Source organism: Phalaenopsis equestris, unplaced genomic scaffold (assembly GCF_001263595.1).
Source record: "Phalaenopsis equestris unplaced genomic scaffold, ASM126359v1 Scaffold000422, whole genome shotgun sequence".
Classification (NCBI taxonomy): Eukaryota; Viridiplantae; Streptophyta; class Magnoliopsida; order Asparagales; family Orchidaceae; genus Phalaenopsis; species Phalaenopsis equestris.
In genome coordinates this window covers 325,765-342,903 of record NW_018164863.1, presented here as the reverse complement: position 1 = coordinate 342,903, position 17,139 = coordinate 325,765, and the positions used below count along the sequence as shown (strand labels likewise).

At 37.1% G+C, this 17,139-nt stretch overlaps 2 protein-coding genes across 2 annotated transcripts in view; both read right to left on the bottom strand.

Annotated features, from left to right (window-relative positions):
* Window positions 1-2,873: 2,873 nt before the first annotated feature.
* LOC110027318 lies at window positions 2,874-3,994 on the bottom strand. The gene has a single exon (XM_020728690.1). It carries the CDS (start codon window positions 3,641-3,643, stop codon window positions 3,017-3,019), a length of 627 nt encoding a protein of 208 aa, XP_020584349.1. The 5' UTR covers window positions 3,644-3,994; the 3' UTR covers window positions 2,874-3,016.
* A 1,195-nt stretch (window positions 3,995-5,189) lies between these two features.
* LOC110027281 (amino acid permease 3-like) overlaps window positions 5,190-17,139 on the bottom strand; it is a 24,682-nt gene continuing 12,732 nt past the window's right edge. The window contains exons 5-9 of the mRNA XM_020728634.1: window positions 16,782-17,009; window positions 12,184-12,250; window positions 10,801-10,862; window positions 10,488-10,715; window positions 5,190-6,000 (exon numbers count right to left, since the gene is read on the bottom strand). Coding sequence (XP_020584293.1) covers window positions 5,599-6,000; window positions 10,488-10,715; window positions 10,801-10,862; window positions 12,184-12,250; window positions 16,782-17,009 — 987 coding nt within the window. The 3' untranslated portion in view covers window positions 5,190-5,598. The remainder of the gene's footprint in view (window positions 6,001-10,487; window positions 10,716-10,800; window positions 10,863-12,183; window positions 12,251-16,781; window positions 17,010-17,139) is intronic.

The window sequence follows — 17,139 nt, the reverse complement described above, 5'->3', positions numbered from 1 at the left end:
GTCTTTCTCCCCAATCTGCTTCTTGAGCTTTGGACAATCTCTCTTTATGACCCGACTTCTTGCACTTGTAGCAATGAATTGTCTTTTTGTTTATGGAATTTTATCTTCCAAAGCTCTTGTTGTCCTCCTTCCTTCCTCGATCTTGATTACCTTTAACATATAAAATGTCTTCATGAGAGCTTTCTCCTGCATTATGCTTCCGCTGGTTGTGAGCCAACAATGCTGCAGTAATCTCATCAACTTTGATAATTTCTTTCTCATATGTTAAAGCAGTCACCAGGTGTTCATAGGAAGAAGACAATAAACACAACAAAATCATTGCTTGGTTTTCATCCTCAATACTTACATCAAGTCTTGATAAATTCTTGATTATTTGATTGAAGTCATTCACATGTTGCGCTAGATCATAACCTTCTTCCATTTTCAACTCATACTACTTTTGCTTTAGATACAATTTATTCGTCAGAGATTTGGACATAACTGAGTTTTCAATTTCTTCCATACATCCCCTGAAGATTTCAAATTCATTATGTGATACATAACCTCATTTGTCAGACATAGGCGTATGATTGTTGCCGCTCGCTGTTGCAATTCTTCTCAATCTTTATCCTCAATGACATCTGGTTTTGCTGCCCGCAAAGCTTTCAAGATTTATTGTTGAGCCAACAAAACTTTCACCCTTGTTTGTCATAATTCGAAGTTACCAGTTCCATTGAATTTCACCATCTCGAATTTTGTACCAGAAATTGTCATCTGAATCGATCCTGCAATGAACTCCTCTGCTGAATTTTCAAATTGCTTGATCCAGAAATTGTACTTACTTTAATCCTGCCACAAATCTTTAAAACAATCCCTTAATTAAGATTCCCTTAATTAAGTTTCCTAGAAAAATGACTTTCCCTTAATTAAATTTTTCTTAATTAAACTTTCCCAGAAATCATTTTCCTTAAACTTCCAAGAAAAGCTCTGTCTCCAAGAAAAGCTCTGTCTCCACTTTTCAGAAAAGCTCATTTTTCCTTCTAGAAAAACTAAAAAAAACTCCATTTTTGCTTTCCAGAAAAACTCTTTTTTTCTTCCAGAAAAGCTCCGCCTCCGCTTTCCTTCCAGAAAGAAATCTTTAATTTCCCGAGTGCAGCAGCAGATTCTATTTTTTTGCTTTTCCTGAGTCTTGGAATATCTCCGGAATATCTCCGTGCTAAACTTCCTTTTCCGCGTGAATTTCATTTTTCCCGCATCCGCCTTTCCAATTCTGCTCCTCAGCCGCTCCCTCCGCCCAGGAACCTACCTCCCACGTCGTACATCTTTTGCTCCTGTGAGGTCTAAAACTGTCGTAGCCCGTCAACGTCGAACCGTGCCTTGTCTTTGCCAACATCTTCTTATCTTTGCCCTATAAACAAGTAAAGGAATGATAAGGTCATAAAGAGCTAATCCTGATTAGTTCAGCTCATATGATTACTGAAATTATAATTTAGACGATCCTTGTTAAGAACAACATAATTTTGATGATCCTTATGTGTGAGATTCAAATAAGCCAATTAATGGTCCTTCAAACCATCATAATATTTAATTAATTTAAACTTTGATTCAACTTGTCCATTGACATATCATCAACAACAATTCATAACCTCTTATAACAAATACATCAGGCCAATGGAATATGTCCTCGACACATGTCATCAACAACAATTGATGTATGTCCATGGTGATTCAACTTATCCATTGGCATGTATCATCAACAATAATTCATAGACTCTTATAACAAGTACAACAATCCAATGAAACTCATTAACATAAATGTAATCTTTATATTGCAAATTTTTTATTTACTACTAACATTAGAGCTTTATTTCTGAATCAAGACATTCTTTATCCCTACAAAGGTGAAAACTCAACATGCATCTTAAAAGTTATTGCTCAATTATTGACTATGAGGGCTGATTGTCATTTAACAAAGATCACATTAGACAAGAATTTTGAAGATGTCACCTTTGTAGGGATAATGGATTTTAACAAAGATTCCTCCATCAAGACATTCATTATCCGTTAAAATGTGACACCGTTGCAAGCATCTTAAAAGAAATATTACTCGATTATTGACTATAGGGACCAAATGTCCTTGAACTAAGATCTCATTAGACAAGAAATTTTACATGATTGATCCCTATACCCATTCTTAGGCACAATAATGCCCTTTCATAAATTATCCCCCTCTCTCTCTCCAATTTTTAAGTTTTAGGATGGCCTTCGAAGGCTTGGAAATAATTTCCTAAGTGCAAATGTTTGAGTAACAATATTTTGAATTTATACCGTGCCATTGTTTGAGAGTTTTTGAAGACTATTTTCTCTTTAATATGGCTAGCCCTCCTACTCTGTTGATCCATATACCCCCATTCTTAGGCACAATAATGCCCTTTCATAAATTATCCCCCTCTCTCTCTCCTGTCTTTTTATAAGTTTTAGGATGGCCTTCAAAGGCTTGGAAAAAATTTCCTAAGTGCAAATGTTTGAGGTAACAATATTTTGAATCCATACCGTACCATTGTTTGAGAGTTTTCAAAGACTATTTTCTCTTTAATTCGGCTAGCCCTCCCACTATGTTTATATAGATTTGAAGTTTGATTTATAAATCGCAAGAAAAATTGCAGTGCCTCATGAATGAGATTTTTTATTTTTATTTTTCCTTGAAAGCAATCTCCCAACTCCTTCTCACCCCCTATAGTCTTTTTGAGTGTTGAAACGAAGCGACTTCTGCAATTTCTAAACAAATTTCCGTTTTATTGAGAATACTGGATCCACCTCTCCAATAACTCACACTTCACAAAGAAAAACAAAATATAGAAACAAATGCCATCAAGAAAACCTCTCTTTAAAAAAATAATTAAATAACATTTATTATTAAATATTCCATCACGCTGGGCAACAAGAAATGGAAGAAAAAAATTTAAAAAAGAAACCAACAAATAGAATCAAATCACCACCAAAATCATAAAACCAAGCTCAACACAAGAAGCCAACTTCACCCACACAGAATAAATTTACAAGCAGGAAAAACCAGCCCTGAAAAACAGAGAAGACAAATAGTCACCGCATTTCTGGACAACCACTTAATTGGTTTCCAGTTCACCTTAACACTCGAGCTCTTCATCCTCTTCGGCACCTGCGGCACCTTACACAGATCAAAGCTCGCCCCTTTCATCCTCAACTCCTGCACACACCGAGACAACGCCCTCCCTTCTCCTCTCTCCTTCTGCAACTGTCCATAAATCTTCCAATAACTACAAATCCTCAACTGCACGGAGAAAATAAGAACAAGGGAAGTCACGAGGGAGATGAAGGCAGGCACCCACCAGCCACGGCACGCCTGCATCTCTGTTTGTCCTAAGGAAGTGGTAAAGAGCAGAGTGAGGAAGATGCCATGAAAGAAGAAGAATAAAGAACAGAGCTTGAAAGCCTCCCTTTTAATGGCGTCAAGTTTTGTTTCTTTGGATCCTATGCGGCTGGTGAAAAGCTCTTCTTCTCGTTGCCAGAGCTTGAGGAGAAGAAGATGGCCCGGGCTTGCAGAGATTTCGGCGAGTGGGTGACGTTGCATTGCAGCAAAGAGCGTTTGCTGCGGCTGTATTTCGATTAAATGAGATTCTGCCATTTTTGGGGATGAGAAAGAGAGCAGGGGAGATTGTGGGAGGAGAAAGATGGGTCGAGAAATGAAATGTGGAGGAAAAGGAAGGTGGATCTGTAGCAGTGAGATGAAGAGGTTAAGAAATGGAAAGAGAACTGAGATAGGAGAGCGAACTGTTGGGGTTTTGTTAGTGGATAAGAGCGGGATGAAAGACTTCTTGAAGGGCCAGAGCAACGGTCGAATTTTTATGCTTTCATTAAGGTGCGGGGAGTTTTTTGTTCTTGTTTTGAGGTCTTAACGGTCGAAATTCGAACGTTGGGATGAGTTTCCTTCCGTACATCATCACCGTCAAAATATAGTTTTCACTGTACTGCTACACTTTGAAGAAAATAAATTGGGGTCTATTTTATTTAGATATTTCACTAGTACTTTTATTTTGTTTTGACAAATCTATAACTGAGTCATATAAATTGAATTCAAAATATATTTTTTTTAATTTTTAAAATGATGATATTGGCGGATTATTTAGAGGACAATAAGAATCATTTTTTTTTTCTTGTTATAGGAGAAATAAATCAAATGATGACTTGAAATAAAAATGAAATAAAATAAAGTGATAAAACTAAAGTCTTATCAACAAAATTAAAAATTTAAGTTAAATTATTATTTTTTCTTAGAAGTGCATGTATATATAGTTTCCCCAAATTAGTTTCTTTAAACACCGAATATAATTCAATTATATTATTTTATTATCATATTATTGATAAATATATATATATATATAATTAAGTAGTTATTCTTTTCAAAAATAAGAAGACCTACAAAAATATATAGTTAAGTAGTTATTCTTTTCAAAAATAAGAAGACCTAGCCCTTAAAGGAACTCAGTAGATCCACATGTGAATTACATGAATATGATTGAATGAACAACTAATTCTCTAACAATTGCAATTATAATTTAAGTATATTTCTAACTCATATCAACATGTTAATATATCTTTTAACATCTGTCATCATAGTAAATGGTTGCATTCCCTTTTTGCTTTTAAAAATGACAAAGTGTTATCACTTTGATCTTTTATATAAAGTTTAATATCTCATGCACCGTTTTTGGAGTTTATTGTAATCCTTGTAAATCATAAATGCAGATAAATCTTATCAAATCGCATAAATCTTATGAGATGTACTTTACTAGTTGATTTTAACTTAAAACATACAAGTTTACAATGACAGAGGGCAAATAATTTGAAATTACCATGTTATAAAATACTCTTGTTATTGTGTTGTGGAAAAGAGGAATACCTGACCCACTTTCTTCTTACTTGAGAAAATATATATAGATATATTGGAATTGTGAGTAATGAATCACAAAGTATGTAGTTCGAACACATAGCCTTGTGGAAAAAATTGCTTCTCAAAGCACTTGGCCATAGATGTTTTCACATGCTTAGAAACATATATTTAATTATAATATATTCAAGATTTATAAATACTAAAAGTGAAACACCTCTTTTCATGCAATGGTTTAAAGTAACAAAATGCTATGCACGTATATACGAAAGTTCAGGTGTGAGACATGTAAATACAAACGAAATGTGTGCTAGGTATGTAAATTTCCCCACTCTTCTTAGTCAATAGAAGTTGTCATAGCCTACATACAAAATTTTCTTAGGCACTTCTTTTTGTAAGAAATTAATATGGAAATTATTTTGCTTTAGATGTGAGTGGATATACATATATGTTTGAATCCACCTCAAGAACCCATATTGATTGGAAGTTCCATGAAATTTATACACATTTTTCTTATTTGTACAGATGATCATGGAGCTAGCTACCTCTAAAGTGACAAATATTTTCACATGACACATGACCCTATCCAATATAAACTCTCTTCCTCTCATGTCATCATCAAGTCCACAAAACATCACTCACTTTTATTTTCTTACAAATATATCACAGCTTCACAAGCACCAATAACCAACTCACTTTAGTCTCTCGCTGAAGATCCCTTCAATGGATCCAATTAGAGCAAACATGCTCACAAGCAAGCAAACAACACTGAAGACTTGAAGTAAAATCCACTTCGATGTCCAAGGTGCTATATTTTTCTGAATAAAATACATTTCTACAGGGAAATAGATACCCAATGGCCAAAAATTGAAGGACCCAAGCAAAGCCAAGACCTGATTGAAGTAAGGGAAAGCAATGGCAAGACCTGTGGTGGACACAACGTAGAGAGTTCTGAAGCAGAGCCTGAACAGCTTGACTCTGAAGGGCTGTACGTACCAGAGGTGGATGGTGTGGAAGTCATTCATAAAGCTGCTTGAATGATATTTCTGGGCAAACCATCGCTCGACAAATGCAAAGATTGGTTGGCTGAAAACCTGCGAATTAAGACGGAGTTGTATGTCTTGAGATGAGGCATGAATGAGAAGAATAGTTCAACATTGAAATGAAATAATAATTGCCAGTGTTGAATTCGAATCTTTCCTGTGAATTACACCAAAGAAATTTAGCAAAAAAACGGTGGAGAAAAAGAAATAGTCCAAGAGAGAGAGAGAGAGAGAGAGAGAGAGTATTTGTGTGCACATTAACGAATTAATTCTTTGATTAATGATTAGCCTTTACTATAGAAATGAGCTCCCCTGTTTATAGAAGAATGTGATATAATGTGAATAATTAGCTAATTACCCCTACTTTAAAGGGGTGTTACACGTTATTTTTTATATTTACATAAATGAGCCTATGAATATGCTACCTTATTGCTCAGTCCTTGAGTCAGCATGGTTCGTTCTATCCACTTTGCTACGTTGGGTTGTCGATCAACACTGGTTGATTTTCTGTAGTCCGGAATTCGCTCGGTCCGCTAGAGCCAATCGGCCGACTGCTTGGTGTTGACAAAAGTGGAGATATAGTCCACTGCAGTTTTGATAATAATTAAAGGTGTTAAAGATGATAAACTTCCTTAACTATGCTTCCTGCCTCTTCTTCGGAATTTTTTGCCGCCTCCGTCTCTTAGCCAATTAGGCAGCTGTTTTTTGAGGTCAATTAAGGAATTAATCACTTCCTTCAGTGGAGTCAAGGAAGGAATTTGTTGTGAAAATTTGCTCCACCGAACACCTACAACCTCACTGTTCCAAAGAACTCCGTTTTTTGAGGTCAATTAAGGAATTAATCACTTCCTTAAGTGGTGTGAAGGAGGGAATTAATTAATGGTGTGAAGTTCTGCTTTTCGGTTTTCCTTTATTGGCCAAAAAGGAGGCCTTGATTTGCTCCTCTCTTCCAGATTACGATTTCAAATTATTGTAATTTTGCTCCGTCAAGAGCACCAAGAAATAAGAAATGAAATGCCAAATAACTTTCTGCTCTCCCTTGAAGATATTCCGGTTGGCGTTGGTTTGCTCTCCGTATAGCTAGGTGTTTACGGGAAACCACAGCTTACTTTTCTCCTTTGAATCCTTCTTGTGTGTTATTCTCAGGTAGAGAGAGATAGAGAGAGAAAAAGAGAGGAGAGATAAAGAGAGGAAGAGAGATCATTTTTCTTGTAATCATCGAGGTAATCGACGGGTGTAATTCCTCAAAGCTAATAAAATCCTCTTCAACTCCGTGGACGTAGGCAATTTGCTTGACCATGTAAATCTGTGTGTTTCCGTTGTGCTTCTTTGTTTTGCGTTTCTCTCAATCACGTTTTTCGCTTTATTGCCGTCGTTTTTCACAACAACTGATATCAGAGTCGTAATTCCTCAAAGCTAATAAAATCCTCTGCAACTCCGTGGACGTAGGCAATTTGCTTGACCATGTAAATCTGTGTATTTCCGTTGTGTTTCTTTATTTTGCGTTTCTCTCAATCATGTTTTTCGCTTTATTGCCGTCGTTTTTCACAATAACTGATATCAAAACCGTGGTTTTGGATCTAAGGAAGAACGATGAACGGAGACGAAGTAATGACATCAGGTATCGAGAAGTTTAATGACACTAATTTTGACTACTAGATGATGCATATAGAAGACTAACTCTATGAGAAAAAACATCACCAGTCGTTACTGAGAAATAAGCCAGAAAAGATGGACGAGGCGGAATGAAATATGTTGGATCGACAGATTCTGGGGTTATACGATTAACTCTGTCAAGTTTCATTGGCCATAACGTCATCAAGGAGAGGACAATTGTAGATCTCATGACAGATTTATCAGGTAAGCATGAAATGTCATTGGCGAATAATAAGGTGCACCTGATGAAAAAGTTATTCAACTCAAAGATGGCAGAAAGTTTTCTGTTGCTCATCACCTGAATGATTTCAATATTATCACAAATCAATTGTCGTCTGTTAAAATTGATTTTGATGATGATATACGTGCGTTGATATTATTGGCTTCATTGCAAAATAGTTGAAAACAATGAGAATGACAATTAGCAGTTCTGCAAGTAAATCTAAACTAAAGTATGCCGATATTCATAATTTGATTTTGGCTGAGGAGGTGCGCAGGAAAGATTTTAGCAAGGCCTCGGTTTTGAGTTCGACACTGAATATTGATTCTAGAGGGAGATCACAGAACAGAAGCTGAAATAGAGGAAAATTAAAATCAAAGTCTACTCAGCAGACAATCTACTGAAATTATGGTAATGATGACCACATAAAAAAGAATTGCATGAATCTTAAGAAGAAGAAAAATGATAGCGTAAATATGGTAATTGAAGAAATACACGATGCACTATTGCTGACAGTTCACAGTTCTGTTGATAATTGGATACTGGATTCAAGGGCTTCCTTCCATACATCTTCCCACCGGAAGTTGATGCGAAATTATGTTGGAGGCGACTTTGGGAAGGTATATCTGGCTGATGGAAAAGATCTGGACGTGGTGGAGATGGGAGACGTTGATATTGCACTCCCTAACAAGAGCAAATGAACTTTGCAAAAGGTTGGCACGTTCCTAAGTTGAAGAAAAACCTCATCTCTGTTGGGCAGCTCAGTGAGAGCGGTCATTTGGTAGTGTTCTCAGATAGCATCTAGAAGGTTACCAAATGAGTATTAGTACTGACTCGGGGGAAGAACACTATAAATGATTACAAGTTTACTCGACGTTGTTGCTATTATAGTTACAGAGAGCACGACAGATCTGCGGCATTGCAGACTTGGTCACATGAGTCAGAGCTATAAGGAAACATTGCAGATGAGAATTCGAGCAAGTGGCAAGGAGGAGACAGATTCTCTGCCAGAGAATTAGTCTTGAGAGCTCACAGAAATTTTACCAAGGAAGAAGACAGTGCACAAAAATTGAGTATGTCGGGTGAAGACAACGCTTGGTGGCAGTAAGAGGTACAAGGCTGGTCTTGTTGAAAAGGGCTTTCAGTAGAGGCAGAATATTGCCCATACAGTGAGAGTTGTAAGCAGATACCTTAGTATCTCCGAAAAGAGCTTGGAGATACAAGACTATGCTGACGTTGATATATCGATTAAGGGTGTTACTCTTGAGAAACTGAAGTTGTGTGCAGCTTCAGTTGGTCTTCTAGTTTGAAGACAGGGGTTTTAAGTTGTAGAGGTGGAGGATATCAGGTTTGAGGAAAGAGGACAGTGCAGTCAGTGAGTGATGCAGTCAGTGTCTCAATCTCCAATTGGGAGAATTGTTAAGGAAAGTGTAGATTTGGTCCACTGCAGTTTTGATAATAATTAAAGGTGTTATTTATGGTAGCCTTCCTTAACTATGCTTCCCGCCTCTTCTTCGGAATTTTTTGTCGCCTCCGTCTCTTAGCCAATTAGGCAGTTGTTTTTTAGGTTAATTAAGGAATTAATCACTTCATTAAGTGGTGTGATAGAAGGAATTAATTAATGGCTTGAAGATCTACATTTTGGCTTTCCTTAATGGGCCAAAAAGGAGGCCTTGATTTGCTCCTCTCTTCCTGCTATTAAAACCACATGTTTGGCTCTCCCTTGAAGGTGTTTCGGTTGGTGTTGGCTTGCTCTTCATATAGCTGGGTGTTTACGGAAACCGTAGCTTGTTTTTCTCCTTCGAATTCTTCTTGTGTGTTATTCTCGGTTAGAGAGAGATAAAGAGAGAAGGAGAAAAAGAGAGAGAGAGAACATATTTCTTGTAATTGTCAAGGTAATTGACGAGTGTAATTCCTCAAAGCTAATAAAATTCTCTGCAACTCCGTGAACATAGACAGTTTACCGAATCACGTAAATATGTGTTTCCGCTGTGCTTTTCTGTTTTGCATTTTTTTCAATTCGATTTTTAGCTTTATTGCCGTCGTTTTTCACAACACTTGGGTTTGGTTGAAGACTATCGACCTCTATATAAGGAGCTTCTATCGCTAGAAAGTGATTGGGCTATCGAGCAAATGATGAATCATAGCAATCCGACAGATTGCTCACCCAATGGCAAAAGGTCCCTTTGGGGTCTTCCTTCTGTATCCTAGTGAGAACTTTTGGCATCTTAAAGAGTCTCGGAGATTCTTACAAGGCTTCTGGTGATACTGGGGCGAGAGTTGGACTGATGCATTCTCTGGACTTGATGGATCAGGTCATTGTCTGGAACAACCTTCATTTTGCCGAAGTCAAACACCGACCCAAAGAATTTGTACTAGGTCAATCAAATCTTTAGTCTTTCAGTGATGTGACCTTTGGTATTTACTTTCATCCTTTAGTCTATTAATTTTTTTTTAGATTCGTGCAGACGCATTTATGATGCACATCTTGCTAAATTTTTAAGATATATTTTTTTCTCATTGTCATTAGAATTATAATTCTATATGCATCAGCCGATTTAACACTTATCTAACTAGAACTCCATGTGCGTTCGCTCTGTTTTTGAAGTTACGAATTAATATTTTTTACAAGGTATTATTTTATGCAGCGAAATTGTATTACCTGATAGCCTCCCACAAGATGAAGTATGATGCAAGCATTGGCAAAGTCTATGAGCCAGTAAGGTTCATAGAATCCAAATCCAGTTAAGAGGTTTCCCGGCGTGTCGTCACCAAAAGCAGCATAGCCGAAGCATCCACAGCAAAGGTAGAAGAAGGTGGTGATCATGATGGAAGCCATGGAAGCTTTCTTCATGGTCTTGTTTTCAGCAGGTGGAGATTTCAGAGTATCCTGTATTCATGTAAACTCTACACCTTGAGAACAATTATGAGAGAAAGCTATACTCAAGTACATGAATGGTTTGGCAGAACCTTACCTGTATCTCTAGGAGAATTACAGAGTAGGGATATGCAAATGCAATGAGCCCCGTGGTGGTGTCTGCTGAGTTTTAGTTGTTTGTAGAGTGTAGAGAGTTTAATTTAGGGTTAGTATTGTGAGGAATTCTTCGAGAGATTGTAAGAGTGGAGGAAAAGTGATAGATTTCTTCCTCCTTGTCGTTTCGAAGAAGAATTTTGTGTGCTGTAAAGAAAGGAAGAGATTCAGAGGAACTTTGAGGAGTTTGCTTAGGTTAGTTGTTTGTAGAGTGTAGAGAGTTTAATTTAGGGTTAGTATTGTGAGGAATTCTTCGAGAGATTGTAAGAGTGGAGGAAAAGTGATAGATTTCTTCCTCCTTGTCGTTTCGAAGAAGAATTTTGTGTGCTGTAAAGAAAAGAAGAGATTCAGAAGAACTTCGAGGAGTTTGCTTGTGGAAGAATTAGAGATAAGTGGTATTTACTTATTGAAGTTTGTATGACTTTGCTTTTATATATAAGTTCTAAGTTTTATCGTATCTTCTCCATGAGTTTTGAGTAATTTTCTCTGTCTTTCTCATTGTTTTGAGATTTTGTGAAATTGTGATTTGAATTGGTTGAGTCATGAGAATGTTAAACAAGTTGCGATGATCTTTTCACTTCGATCTTAATTTGCTTTCAATCTGGCCAATTGATTTGTTAAAATATGTTGAGTTTTACAACTAAAGTGAAGATTACATCCAAGATTTAGAGAGTTCAAAGTCCTTGAAAGTTGAGTGTAAATAAATAGGGAAATAAAATTATCGGGCGTAGAATTGGAGATTTTAGAGTGACAGACTAAAATTCTCAATTCGGTCCTATCTAGGGCTGTAAACGAGCCGAGCTTGAGCGAAGTCTGGCTAGTGTTCGGCTCGTTTGAAATAGCTCGTGTTCGAAATCGGCTCGTGAACAGTGTGTTCGTGTTCGACTCGATTTAAATATTCGTGTTCGTGTTCGGCTCGTGTTCGACTCGACTCGTTAAACTAAAATTGAGAAAAATAGATGTAAAGTGTGGGATTCGAACCTGAATCAAATATTTACAAAAGAAGATACTAACCACATTGCCACATGAGGTATTATGATTTAAACTTAGACATAAATATATATAATATATTATTATATAAATAATATATGTAATATATTGTTATATAAAATTTATTTATTTTTAAAAGTAAAAAAAGAATTCACAAAAAACTAAACAAAAACATTTTCTCCAAATTAAAAATTACAAAAAAATAAAAAAATAAAAATATTGCAGATCTGGCCCTTAGGAATTACTTGGTGGATAGGTCGTAGCAATAGTTTTGGCCTGAAAGCATTAATTATGGGATGTGGAAGGTGAAATACAATATAGTGGGAAGCGTGCAAACAACTTGAAGCAGCATAACAGGAGAAACAACGGTAAGTAGAAGTAGAAGCCCAATTCTGTAGCATGACCTGTTATTAGGAGACAAATGTTTCAACTTAAAATGTTTCAAACTTATTGTTCCAGTTATCTTTTTACTGCCTCTTAGATTCTTATATTGATTTATTTTAGTTAAACTTGATGGCTCTTTTAGAATTTGTTTCTCAGGATAATTTTTATAAGGCTCTTTTATGCATTGCTGAAATCGTAGGAATGTTGTTCTTTGCTTATTACTAGTAATTTCTGTTGTGAAATCCGCTCCGCCAAACACCTACAACCTCACTGTTGCGAAGAACTCCTTATGGATTGAGTTAGATAGAAAAGATATTTAATAATATTGTACAAATCTTTTCAGCAAGATTATGATTTCAAATTATTGTAATCTTGCTCCGTCAAGAACACCAAGAAATAAGAAATGGAATGCAAAATAACTTTCTGTAAAATAGGATCAAATAGCCATGACCGAACTCCTCTCAGCCACTTGTGCCTTCTCTGCCGACCCCCCTGCTTCTGGCTGCCGAGCCTTGCAATTCTTCTGAATGCCTCAAGAAAAACTTGCAGGCTGCCGAACACCTTGCTGCAGTTCTATTGCTCCCCATTGCTGCGGTTCCAAGAGCTATATGCGGCGGTTAGTTTCGAACCCCCTCCTTGGCGCTACGACTACTATAGTCTGCGGTTCTTGGATGTAGAAAGAAAATGGAGTAACAACAGTATCCAAGCAAAAGGGAAAAAAATATAGAAAGGAAATGCCACAGAAAACAAACACGAGAACACAAGGGATTACGTGATTCGGTCCTTAGACCTACATCCACGGAGGGAATCATTATCAAATTCACTAGCACAAAAGAAGAATTACAGACTCATTACATGAAGGAATCACCAAGATCTCTCTCTCTCTCTCTACAAGACCTCTCCCTCAATTCTAAAGCCTCTCAACTTCTTCCTCTCATCGCTAAATTTTCTTCCTCCTCTCCTTTCCTTGAACAAAATTTTCTTTCTCCTTATGGTGATTACATCCCTCAAGTCCCCTCATCTATTTATAGATAGATGAGGCCTTCCAAGAGGCATGAAAATTACAAGTGTGTCATTTATGTCATAATTAAGAGCCATGAATAAACAACATAATTAATTAATGGTGTGAAGTTCTGTTTTTCTATTTTCCTTTATGAGCCAAAAAGGAGGACTTGATTTGCTCCTCTCTTCCTGCAATTAGAACCGCATGTTTGGCTCTCCCTTAAAGGTATTCTGGTTGGCATTGGTTTGCTCTCCATATAGCTAGGTGTTTACGGGAAACCGCAACTTGCTTTTCTCCTTTGAATCCTTCTTGTGTGTTATTCTCAGGTAGAGAGAGATAGAGAGAGAAAAAGAGAGGAGAGAGAGAGAGGAAGAGAGAGATCCTTTTTCTTGTAATCATTGAGATAATCGACGGGTGTAATTCGTCAAAGCTAATAAAATCCTCTTCAACTCTGTGGACGTAGACAATTTGTTTGACCATGTAACTCTGTGTGTTTCCGCTGTGCTTCTTTGTTCTGTGTTTCTCTCGATCCTGTTTTTCGCTTTATTGCCATCATTTTTCACAACAACTGATATCAGAGCCATGGTTTTGGATTTAAGGAAGAACGATGAGCGGAAACGAAGTGATGATATCATGTATCGAGAAGTTTAATGACACTGACTTTGGTTACTAAAGGATGCATATAGAGGACTAACTCTATGAGAAGAAACATCACCTGCCGTTACTGGGAAATAAGCCGGAAAAGATGGACGAGGCAGAATAGAATATGTTTGATCGACAGGTTCTGGGGGTTATACGATTAACCCTATCGAGTTTCATGTCCATAACGTCATCAATGAGAGGACTATTGCAGATCTCATGACAGGTTTATCAGGTATGTATGGCATATAATTGGCGAATAACAAGGTGCACCTGATGAAAAAGTTATTCAATTTGAAGATGACGGGAGGTTTATCTGTTACTCATCACCTGAATAATTTTAATATTATCACAAATCAATTGTCGTCTGTTAAAATTGATTTTAATGATGATATAAGTGCGCTGATTTTATTGGCTTCATTGCAAAATAGCTGAAAAACAATAAGGATGATAATTAGCAGTTCTACAAGTAAATCTAAACTAAAGTATAATGATATTCGTGATTTGATATTAGCTGAGAAAGTACGCATGAAAGATTCTAGCAAGACCTCTGTTTTGAGTTCGGCACTGAATATTGATTCCAGAGGGAGATCACAAAACAAAAACTCAAACAGAGAAAGATTAAAATCAAAGTCTACTCAGCAAACAATCTGCTAAAATTGTGATAAGGATGACCACATAAAAATGAACTGCCTGAATCTTAAGAAGAAGAAAATTGATAGCGTAAATACGGTATTTGAAGAAATACACGATACACTATTGCTGACAATTCACAATTCTGTTGATAACTAGATACTGGATTCAAGGTCTTCCTTCCATATATCTTCCCACAGGAAGTTGATGCAAAATTATGTTAAAGGTCACTTTGGGAAAGTATATCTGGCTGATGAAAAAGCTCTGAACGTGGTGAAGATGGGAGACATTGATATTGCAAATGGACATTGCAAAACGCCGGACACGTTCCTGAGTTGAAGAAAAAACCTCATCTCTATTGGGCAGCTCAATGAGAGCGATCATTTGGTAGTGTTCTCAGATAACATCTAGAAGGTTACCAAATGAGCATTAGTACTAGCTCGGGGTAAGAAAACTGACACATTATAAATGACTATAGGTTTACTCAACATTGTTGCTACTACAGTTGCAGAGAGTACGACATATCTGCAGCATTGCAGACTTGGTCACATGAGTCAGAGCTATAATGAAATCTTGCAAGACGAGAATTCGAGCAAGTGGCAAGAAGGAGGAGACGGATTCCCTACCAGGGAATTAGACTTAAGAGCTGATAGAATTTCCACCAGGGAAGAAGACAGTGCACAAAAATTGAGTATACCGGGTGAAGACTGCGTTTGATGGCAGTAAGAGGTACAAGGTTGGTCTTGTTGAAAGGGCTTTCAGCAGAGGCAAGATATTGCCCATGCAGTGGGAGTTGTAAGAAGATACCTGGTATCCCAGGAAAGAGCTTGGAGATACAAGGCTATGTTGACGTTGATATATCGATTAAGGGTGTTACTGTTGAGAAACTGAAGTTGTGTGCAGCTTCAATTGGTCTTTTAGCTTGAAGACAGAGGTTTTGAGTTGTAGAGGTGGAGGATATCATGTTTAAGGACAAAGAACAGTGCAGTCAGTGGGTGATGCAGTCAGTGTCTCAGTCTTCAACAAGAGAATTGTTGAGGAAAGTAGAGATTTGGTCCACTGCAATTTTGATAACAATTAAATGTGTTATTTATGATAGCCTTAACTATGCTTCCCGCCTCTTCTTCGGAATTTTTTGCCGCCTCCGTCTCTTAGCCAATTAGGCAGTTGTTTTTTAGGTCACTTAAGGAATTAATCACTTCATTGAGTGTTGTGATAGAAGGAATTAATTAATGATGAGAAGATCTACTTTTTGGTTTTCCTTAATGGGCTAAAAAGGAGGCCTTTATTTGCTCCTCTCTTCCTGCTATTAGAACCACATGTTTGGCTCTCCCTTGAAGGTATTTCGGTTGGCGTTGGCTTGCTCTTCAGATAGCTGGGTGTTTACGGGAAACCACAGCTTGTTTTTCTCCTTTGAATTCTTCTTGTGTGTTATTCTCGGTTAGAGAGAGATAGAGAGAGAAAAAGAGAAAAAGAGAGAGAGATCATTTTTCTTGTAATCGTCAAGGTAATTGACGAGTTTAATTCCTCAAAGCTAATAAAATCCTCTGCAACTCCGTAAACATAAGCAATTTATTGAACCACATAAATATGTGTGTTTCCGCTGTGCTTTTCTGTTTTGCCTTTTTTTCAATCCGATTTTTAGCTTTATTGCCGTCGTTTTTCACAACACTTGGGTTTGGTTGTCGACTATCAGCCTCTATATAAGGAGCTTCTATCGCTAGAAAGTGACTGGGCTATCGAACAAATGATGAATCATAGTAATCTGACAGATTGCTCACCCAATGACAGAAGATCCCTTTGGGGTGTTCCTTTTGTATCCTAGTGAGAACTTTTGGCATCTTAAAGAGTCTCGGAGATTCCTACGAGGCTTCTGGTGATATTGGGGCGAGAGTTGTGTTGATGCATTCTCTCGACTTGATAGATCAGGTCATTGTCTCCAACAACCTTCATTTGACCGAAGTCAAATACCGACCCAAAGAATTTCTACTTGGTCAATCAAATCTTTAGTCTTTCAGTGACGTGACCTTTGGTATTTACTTTCATCCTTTAGTCTATTAATTTTTTTTGAGATTCGTGCAGACGCATTTATGATGCACACCTTGCTAAATTTTTAAGATATATTTTTTTCTCATTGTCATTAGAATTATAATTCTATATGCATCAGCCGATTTAACACTTATCTAACTAGAACTCCATGTGCGTTCGCTCTGTTTTTGAAGTTACGAATTAATATTTTTTACAAGGTATTATTTTATGCAGCGAAATTGTATTACCTGATAGCCTCCCACAAGATGAAGTATGATGCAAGCATTGGCAAAGTCTATGAGCCAGTAAGGTTCATAGAATCCAAACCCAGTTAAGAGGTTTCCTGGCGTGTCGTCACCAAAGGCAGCATAGCCGAAGCAACCACAGCAAAGGTAGAAGAAGGTGGTGATCAAGATGGAAGCCATGGAAGCTTTCTTCATGGTCTTGTTTTCAGCAGGTGGAGATTTCAGAGTATCCTGTATTCATGTAAACTCTACACCATGAGAACAATTGTGAGAGAAAGCTATACTTAAGTACATGAGTGGTTTGGCAGAACCTTACCTGTATCTCCAGGAGAATTACAGAGTAGGGATATGCAAATGCAAT

Coding starts and splice junctions, on each gene's coding strand:
- LOC110027318 (XM_020728690.1), bottom strand. CDS start 3,643: ATGGCAGAATCTCATTTAATCGAAATACAGCCGCAGCAAACGCTCTTT.